Here is a 9,397-nt window from a genome sequence, read left to right as displayed (position 1 = left end):
CAGACAGAGAGAGACATAGAGACAGAAAGCGAGAAATCACCCCCCAGAGGGGATGGTCACGCCGCAATCCCTTCTCCTCCATTCTCCTCTCGGGATCTTGGGCACGCACACACACGCGCCCAGCGTGAGTTTTAAGCCACCGGGTCCAGGACCCGAACCGCGGTCGACTATGTGGGAGTCCAGCGACATAGCCATTACGCTAACTGCTGGTTCCCTCCCTCTGTCTCTTTCTGGTGAGGGAAAGGACAAAAGCCCCCCCAAGAGGGGCATGGTTACACTGTATTCCCTGCACCATTTCTCTAGCTCATCAGGATTTGGGGTATATACGTACCTGCACCTGCTGTTTTATTCAAGCCATAGGACTGGAATTCGAACTGTGTATTCAACGATGTAGGATCTGCCTCCCTTAAGATACTCATAACCAGGACCAGCAGTTGGCGTAATGGCTATGTCACTAGACTTCCATGTAGTCGACCGTGGTTTGAGTCCTGGACCCGGTGGCTTAAGCTCATACTGTGTGCATATGCGTGCATGCCCAAGATCCCGAGAGGAGAAGGGATTGTGGTGTGGCCATCCTACTGGGGGGGTGATTTTTCACTTTCTGTCTCTATCTTTCTGGCAAACACATGTACCCTATAGCAAAAACCTCTCCAAAAAAAAAAAGATACTCATAACCACGTGGGAAAAGGCAGGCTCTGCTTCCGGAGGTTGAGCAGAGCCTGTCCAGCTCTATCTGGTGCCGATAACTTTGCTACAAGGACTTCACTCCACAGGGAGCATGTCTGCAGGGGTGAGAGTGGGCCTGAAGTAGAGCTTACATATTACAGGTGCTAGGATGGGCCTACGGTGGAATGTTTGTGTGTCATTAGTGTCAAGATGGATCTAGAGAGGTGTGTGTGTGTGCACGTGCATGCATTTGTACAACAAGCATCAGGATGGGCCTGGAGTGAAGTGTGTGTGTATGTAAGTGTTGTGGGCCTAAGTAAGGACCTGGAGTGGAGTGTGTATCACAGACATCAGGATGGGCCTGGAAGGGGTACGTGTGCGTACATATGTGTCAAGGCATCAGTAAGTGTTTGGACTAGAGTGTGTATGACACCAATAGCAGGCTGAGCCTGGAGTGGAGAGAGTGTGTAGTGTGTCACAGACATCAGTAAGGCCAAGGGGGACATATGTGTTACATTTGTTAGGATGATCCTGGAGTGGAAAGAGAGAGAGAGAGAGAGAGAGAGTGTGTGTGTCTTTCAGGAGTTAAGATGGGCTTAGGGTGGAACACATGTGTTTGCCTGTGTCAGGATTGGTCGGGAACCCTTCAGTGTCTTGCCTGACTTTGGGGGCTCTGTGGTAGAAAGGAGCATTTCAGGCTCATCCTTGTTAATCTGAGATTCTAGGTCTCTTTTGGAGGGGTTTAGGTAGTGGGAATTTTTTTGTTGCTCCTTAAAAAGTACCATTATTTAGGATAAAAGAATTGAAAAAAAACAAAACTTTTTTTTGGAGAGGTTTTTGCTATAGGGCTCGTGTGCACGCCAGCCAGACAGAAAGAGACAGAAAGAGAGAAGTTACCCCCCAGGGGAGATAGCCATGCCACAATCCCTTCTCCTCCATTCTTCTCTCGGGATCTTGGGCACGTGCGCACATGCACCTATGCGCCTAGCATGAGTTCGAGTGAGTTTGAGTCCCAGTTCTGGGTCTCAAACCCCAGTCGACTACATGGGAGTTCAGCGACATAGCCATTACGCTAACTGCTGGTCCCCAAAAAATAAAATATTAGCAGTTATTTATGCTTCAACCTAACATACCCATTAATTTGTGTAAGAGTTAAGGAGCCTCATAGAGTTTACAAAAATAAGGTCTTGGATTGTTGGTAAAGCCCCCCCTTGCTGTTTGTATTTGGTGTTTCGAGTGTGAAAAGTTGTTGAATGTAAAGCATGAGCAGCTCTTTGCCTGGGATTGCTAAGCCTGTACACACACGTCCATAGTAGGTTCTTTGCAAAGGCAGTGGTGGGCGTATAGAATAAAAGTAGGGGTTAGTAGTCATGCAGTGGTGGAAACACTTGTACTCCGATTCTGGCGTCTGGAGTCCTCCCTGAGTATACCAGACATGCATGGGCCTGTGAGCTTGTGCTGACTGCGGCTAGGTGGGTCGTAGTGCCAGGACTCTCTCTCTCTCTCTCTCTCATTCACTCATTCACTCCCACTCTCTCAGTCACTCACTCTTGGAAGAAATAAACTTGGGCCCAGCAGGTGGTGTGATAATTATGGCACTAGACTTCCACATGGCCAACTGCAGTTTGAATTCTGACCTGGCGGCTTGCTTGCTCTCTCTCTCTCTCTCTCGTCAAATAATATTAATAAGTAAAATTAAAATTTATTTAAAAAATAGAACACACTGCTCCACACTTAAAATTGACAAATTTAAAAAAATGTAAAGGGGCCAGCAGGTGGCATGATTAAGGCGCTGGACTCCCACATGGCTGACCTCAGTTAAGAGTCCTGGACTGGGTGGCTTGAAACTCACATGCAGTATGTGTGTGCCCAAAATCCTGAGAGGAGAATGGAGAAGGGATTGTAGCGTGGCCATCCCCCCAGGGGTTGACTTCTCACTTTCTGTCTCTCCGGTGAGCACATGTGCCCTATACCGAAAATCTCTATAAAAGAAAAATACTTAAAAATAAAAGGAAACAAACTTTAAAAAGGACAAAAATAGATACGGTGGAAATAGAAAAGACAGATCTTTCAAAATTTCCCACGACAGGTCTATATTAACTTTTTTCCCTTTGCAGAGCAGAACTATTGTGAATCTCGGTATCACTTCCTGCACTCTACTGATGGAGAAGGATGTGCTAATATGTTAGTAGAATATTCTACCTCCAGAGGATTTCGCAGCGAGGTGGACATGTTCGTGGCTCAGGCTGTTCTACAGTAGGTATTCAGTATTTACTTTGTCAAATCCTTTATCGAATAACAACTTTGGGTTCCAATAACCGCCTGGAGCAGGTTACCTAGTCACCTGGCTGACATGCTGAATGAAGCATAGTCTTCAAGTTAACGTGGGGCAAAACATGGAGCTCTCATGCCACTCAGCGTGACCGATAATTTGTAATGAACCTGATGTGAAGTTAAGATACTTTTAAAGCTATTTTTTAAGGCTGGATTTGTCTTTCCAGGTATTTCTATGAATTTAAACCTTTATGTAGGCCACAGCCTACACACTGCCTCTAACCAACTTCTTCATTTCCAGTAGATCTTGTGATCTCTCTATTCTAATCAGGCCTTTCTCATCCTTTTTATCTTGAAAATATTGACACACACAGCCAGGTTGTTCACCGACAGGTGGCAGAGAGTCAGTCAGAGGGGCTGGCCCAGCTCCTGAGTGCTCCGCCTTTCCTACCCAGGGTGGAAAGGAAAGCTCTGGAGGCTCTTCCCATTCCCTTTTCTTTCATGTAGTCAAGTGTCCTCCCACAGCAAACCTGATATGGTCTGCAGGATAGGTTCACTCATGGGTGCCTGCTGCACTTGACCTCGCTGCAGAGTTGAGCAGCTGTTATCACTGACATCTGTGATCTAAAAACGAGAAACATGGGCCAGCGGGTAACATGAAGGATAAGGCACTGGACCCCACATGGCTGGCTGTGCCGTTTAAGTCTCAGACCCGGCAGCTTAAAAATCATGCCAGAGTGTGTGTGTCCATGCCCAAGATCCCAAGAGGAAAGAAGAGGAGAAGGGATTATGGTGTGGCCATCCCCCCAGGGCATGGTTTCTTACTTTTCCTCTCTGTCTCTTCAGAGAGTGCACATGCCCTAAAGCAAAAATATTTTTAAAAAATCCAAAGCTTGGGACCAGCAGTTGGCGTAATGACTATGTTGCTGGACTCCCACGTAGTCGACTGTGGTTCGAGTCCCAGACCCAGTGGCGTAAACTCACACCAGGCGTGTGTGTGTGCGTGCCCAAGATCTCAAGAGGAAAATGGAGAAGGGATTGTGCCATGGCCATAACCCCTTGGGGGTGATTTCTCACTTTCTGTCTCTCTGTCTCTCTCTCTCTGTGTCTTTCTGGTGAGCACACATGCCCTATAGCAATAAACCTCTCAAAAAAAAAAAAAAATCCCAAACTTCTTGCCCTGGTGCATCTGTGGTAGTCCTGGCCCAGCATATGAGGTCCTTTACCTTCCCCACTGGGTATATGCTGGGGCTGCCCAAGTGCCATCCTACCTAAGAAGGACCAGGATCTGGCCCTGGCCTAGCCCAAAATTGGTTCTTCACAGCCCTTTTCTACCTTGACCTAGGCTGAGAGTTCTGCAGACTGGTGTCTAACAGGTGCGCACAGGTGTGGATGCAGCTCATGCTCTTGCTCCACCATCTCATAGTCTTTTGACAAGCTGTCACCTGTAAATTATAAGTGTCCATAGTGCTGCTGTGCACGTGAGGGGCAGCACGTATGAAGCACAGGACCTGGGAAGGAGCTGGATAGCTTGTGCTATCGTCACACAAGGTTTTTTGAGCCTGCAGCAGCTTTAAGTGTTCAACACTCAGCATTTGTAGAGACCTCTATTCCTTTGGTATTTCCACCCACTAAGTTATTCTTATTACAGGTTTCTCTGTTTAAAAAACAAAAACAGCGCATCAGTGGTCTTCACGACATACACACAGAAACATCCGTCCATCGAGGATGGACCTCCGTTTGTACAACCCCTGCTCAATTTCATCTGGTTTCTGCTGTTGGCTGTGGATGGGTACGTTTTATTTGTTTAGGGTGTGCGTGTGTGAGTAGAGTGTGTATGTACAGGTATGAGTGAGTATGGATGAGTGCGTAGGTGTACAGGTGTGTGATGTGAAAGCCTAGAGATATGTGATGCAGCACAGGTGTGGGTATTTGTTTAGATCCCTTTGTAGGTGTGAGTGTGTAAAGACGAGTGTGTAGTTATGCATAGATATTGGGGGAGTGTGTGTATGGTGTTTCTGTTGTGTTTTCTTTTTCTCTGCCAGAAACTAACGTGTCGGCTTTCTTCCTGCCAGCGGCAAGCTGACGGTGTTCACAGTGCTGTGTGAACAGTATCAGCCATCCCTTAGGAGGGACCCCATGTACAACGAGGTGAGGGGCTCACAGTGCTGGGTTCAGCTGGTAGGCACCGGGCCACAGGCATAGAGGGAGGGGAGAGGAGTCCTCACAGGGCACCTTGGGCCTCGTCAGTTCTGGCACATTCCATTCCTCAGTGACCTGCTGCCCTTGCTTCTTTCAGTACCTCGACAGGATAGGACAGCTCTTCTTCGGTGTGCCACCCAAGCAGACGTCTTCCTACGGTGGCTTGCTAGGTAAGCCCAAGACAAAGTTGCCGGTGTTGCCCTTCTGCCCGCAACTCTGCGGGCCCCTACCTAGCCTCATGGGCTCCCTGTGCTGGCACACCTCTAGATCCTTCTTGGCATACCCCCAAAACAGCAGTATCCCTTGAGACCCTCTCCATTGGCCACAGTCAAAGCCACATGTGTGCTGCAGCCTGGGGTCTGGTTCCCTTGACAACTCCCAGGCTGGTTTATGCTGAGTGTGAACATCTCTCCACCAGGGCAGAGGCCAGTGCGGTCCATCACATAAAAGTGGTTTTTATCATCTCTCTTTTTTATTTTTAAAGAATTATTTTATTTGTCATTATTATAATATTTAATTTGCTACAGGGCATGCACACTCACCAGAGAGAGAGAAAGTGAGAAAGCAAGCCGTCAGATCTGGGACTCAAACTGTGTTCGGCCATGTGGGAGTCAAGTGCCCAACCACCACACCATGTGCTGGCCCTCTATGATCTTTATATTTTGCATGTTTTGTGTTTGGGATAGTAAATCATTCCACCAAGTTCACAACGCAAAAACACCCCCCTTCTGCCCTGTCTCCCTGCTTTGCAGCTCAAGGTTTCTTTTGCTCCTTGGCAGAGGGGACCTTGTCCTTGACTGCCTCTCCATCTGTGGTGCTGGGCTGTGCCCACTGGCTCTACCTCCTGACTTCTACCTGCTGAAGCTTGCCTGGTGCAGACAGGCTTACCCGGCACTGGCCACCACATGCACCACGGCTGTGCTGTTGGAGGCAGTGCTGCTGTATGTGGCTGTGTCCATGTGTCAAACACACCTCAGGAGGGGCCTGGGTCAGCATAGGGCATGCATTTATAGTTCTCATGGAGACACTGGCTGCACTCCATGGAAAGCTTTCCTCACTGAGGTTACCTCAAAAGTCGTTTTATGATGGGACCAGCAGTTAGCGTAATGGCTCTGTCGCTGGACTCCCATGTAGTCGACTATGGTTCGAGTCCCGGACCTGGTGGCTTAAACTCACGCTGGGTGCGTGTGCATGCATGCCCAAGATCCCGAGGGGAGATCACTCCTGGGGGGGTGATTTCTCGCTTTCTGTCTCTCTGTCTCTCTCTGTCTCTCTGGCGAGCACACACGCCCTCTAGCAAAAACCTCTCAAAAAAAAAAGTCATTTTATGTTTTCCTTTTAAATTTTGCTTGGAGTTTTAGTGGAAGCATGAGGTAGAGACTTACCTGCATTTCTACTTCAGTCATCTGTGCAGTGAAGTGGCCCTGCCTTGTGCTCCCTAAATCCCCACATGTCGTTGGGCATGTGCAGGAGCTTGTCCATCTGTGAAATGAGGGTGGCGTGTCTTAGCACACGAGAGGTGGTTGCACGTTCTCACATCTCCCAGGTTTCATCTCCCCGTAGCACTTTCCATCAGAAGTGTCCTGTGTCTTCATTCTCATAGTTTTCCATCAACTTCAGAACTGACTTCTCCATCCCCCCAGAAGTGCTCTTGGTATGTTTATTGAGATTCCGTTAACGTGATAGATCAAGAAAGAGTCTCCATCCTTATGACTGTGTCTTTGTGTCCAAAGAACATTGGTTAGCTTTCCAGTTGTTCCCTTTCCCTCACAGCATTGATTTGGATTAAGGGAACTTTTAAAACTTTGTATTTACTTAATAGTTATTCTACAGATTCAATTAGATAAGTAAAAAAGACATGTCAGTGGTGGCAACACCCAAGGATGACAGCTGCATTTTTCTCTGTAGCCTTTGAACTGTTGGCGCATCTAGCTTATTCCTGTGTGACTACAAGAATACGCATATGTTTCCTAGCTTTCTCTTGAATTGAAGGCGATCTTTCTGTGACATCATTTTATTTAGTTCTTTAGGCTTCTCTGGATAACAGTACCATGTCTCCTACTGATAGATATTTAGAGTTCTTTTCTTTTTTCTCTTACAAAGTCATGCAGCAGACTGTGTTTCTCTTTCATGGTGGAGCACATTTCACTCATGCACCTGAGAGAGTAAGAGAGGGAGGAGTGCCCTCCACAGGGTCTGGTCATGCTATGATCTCCTTCCTCTATTTCTCCAGCCTCTAGTTCTGTTGGATCTTGGGCACTTGTGCGTTGCCTGGCATGTCTTGGTTGACTGGGCCAGAGATTCGAACCAAGGTCACCATGTGGGATCCGGCTTCCGTTGAGCAGCATGTTGAGCATTGTCCCACAGAGCTGGCTCAGCACTGACCTTTCCTTTACATCAGCTGCGTGTCCTCTGGGAAGTCCTAGCCTGGGGTCCCCGGTTGCAGCACAGGCATTGCAAGGCTTCACATATCTTGTCAGACCCCTTCCCCAGCAACCTGGCACAGCTAGTGCTTTCCTCTGGGAAAGTGTGCTTTCTTGGGGAGGGCCAACCAAGAAGAGCTGCTCTGGCAGCTCACCACTGCCGTGGTGTGTCTCCTTCCAGGGAACCTCCTGAGCAGCCTCATGGGCTCCTCGGAGCAGGAGGAGGGGGAAGAGAGCCAGGATGACAGCAGCCCCATCGAGCTGGACTGAAGCTGCTCCCGGGCCTGCATGGAGATGCCCACGGCGACAGCTCAAGGGATGGTTTCCGGTGCGAGTCCTGGATGTGGCTCCTCACACCAGCAGGCTCCTGGCTCTGAGGCTGGCAGTGCCGAGTGTCGGTGTCTGTCTCTATTTATGTACAGCGGATAGGGCTTTGTGGCCTGCCTGCCGCTGTGCGACTGGACTTGAGGGCGAGGCCCAGGCTTCTGCTGCTGACCGTGTTCCCTTCAGATTGACCACAATAAAGCACAGGCCTTACTGCGGCATCACCCTGCCCAGTCCTTTGTTTCTAGTTCCTTTGGTGAGGGCTGAGGGGGGACACAAAGGTGGCCTGCTGTCAGTAACTGGACAATCGCACTTGGCGTCTCCCATACCTAGTGTCCAGCACAGCCTGCGGTGTGCCAAAAGAGGCTGTGGCCACTCACACGGGAACCGAGCCAGGCCTCCTGTGGTCTTACAAACTAGAGCGGTTTTCTTGTGTACCTTGTTTTTGTTTTGAGCACGGGGTTGTTCTGCAGTCACGGTGTGCTTGTCCCCATTGCAGCCGGAGTGCATGTGAGCTGTGCTCCTTGGAGGTGGCGAGCAGCTGGCCAGCCCAGTGCCCACACGGTGCTCAAGGCTGTAGCCATGGGCCCACTGGTGTCCTGGTGTGGCCTGTGAGGTCACTCCATGCGAATCCCATGGCCCTGCTGGTCTCTGCAAGCACCACCTTGCTGCTCTGGAAATGTTTTTAAAAAGGGTTATTGTAGAACTTTGCATTTCCTTCATAATGCAGTATTTATTTTTCTGGGGGTGATTGATTCCTTTAACCTAACATTTTAGGTTTTAACCAAATAACCAGTCCGGGAACTAGCAGATCTGTCCTTTATCACTATTGGATGCTATTCCAGATGTTACCAGTATAATTATAAAAGGGGAAACACTTTATTTTTTCACAATTAAAATAAGAGTTGTAGATTAATACACAATGATCATGCATGGGAAGGGGGAAATATACAACTTTATTAACTGTAAAAATGGAATTTAAAGGAAGGTTTGTGTTAATTGTTGCGCATAAATAAATCCTTTATACTGGGTTTCGCAGCACTGGTCCTTTCTGAATGAGCTCTGGGGTCTAGGTATTGACTCTCCCAACCCTTGGCATGGGTCTCAGGTGGGGCTCTGGGTACAGAGCATGGGGTAGGGGGGATGATCTGCTGCTCTTTGACTCTGCTCTGCCCCTTGGGAAAATCTAAGCCTTCCTGCTCCTGGGAGGAAGGGGGCGGAGCGGGGAGGATGTGAGCAGAGGCCTTGCCAGGCTCCCTTGAGAAAGCATGTGCTGGGACCAGTGTTTTCCCAGCCTGCCCCTGTGTGAATGGAGTGAAGTGCAACAAGTGGCAATGTTGGGTAAGTCTTGGCTGTGATTTTAGAAATAAATATAGGTGTGTAACTTCTTTGACATTTCAAATATCGTATCCATCAAATTATGGGTATTGTGAATTCAAAGAATAGGCCTTCAGGATGCAGGAGAGGTAGGGGCTGCCTGTCATTGCTAGACCCCCCCAGTCTACCGC

The 9,397-nt window shown here is 48.6% G+C and overlaps 1 protein-coding gene across 5 annotated transcripts in view; it reads left to right on the top strand.

Moving 5' to 3' along the window:
• The window catches only part of GET4 (guided entry of tail-anchored proteins factor 4), a 23,049-nt gene extending 14,129 nt beyond the window's left edge, over positions 1-8,920 (top strand). For all 5 annotated transcript variants that reach the window (XM_006167891.2, XM_014583949.1, XM_014583948.2 and 2 more), the window contains 5 exons: positions 2,784-2,922; positions 4,592-4,732; positions 5,016-5,091; positions 5,240-5,312; positions 7,747-8,920. In XM_006167891.2, the coding sequence (XP_006167953.1) occupies positions 2,784-2,922; positions 4,592-4,732; positions 5,016-5,091; positions 5,240-5,312; positions 7,747-7,835 (518 nt within the window). In that variant the 3' untranslated portion in view covers positions 7,836-8,920. The remainder of the gene's footprint in view (positions 1-2,783; positions 2,923-4,591; positions 4,733-5,015; positions 5,092-5,239; positions 5,313-7,746) is intronic.
• The last annotated feature ends 477 nt before the right edge of the window (positions 8,921-9,397 follow it).

Source organism: Tupaia chinensis, unplaced genomic scaffold, assembly GCF_000334495.1.
Source record: "Tupaia chinensis unplaced genomic scaffold, TupChi_1.0 Scaffold145208_1, whole genome shotgun sequence".
In the NCBI taxonomy this organism is placed as follows: Eukaryota; Metazoa; Chordata; class Mammalia; order Scandentia; family Tupaiidae; genus Tupaia; species Tupaia belangeri.
Note: the sequence above shows the minus strand (reverse complement) of the source record. Positions and strands in the feature narration are given on the sequence as shown.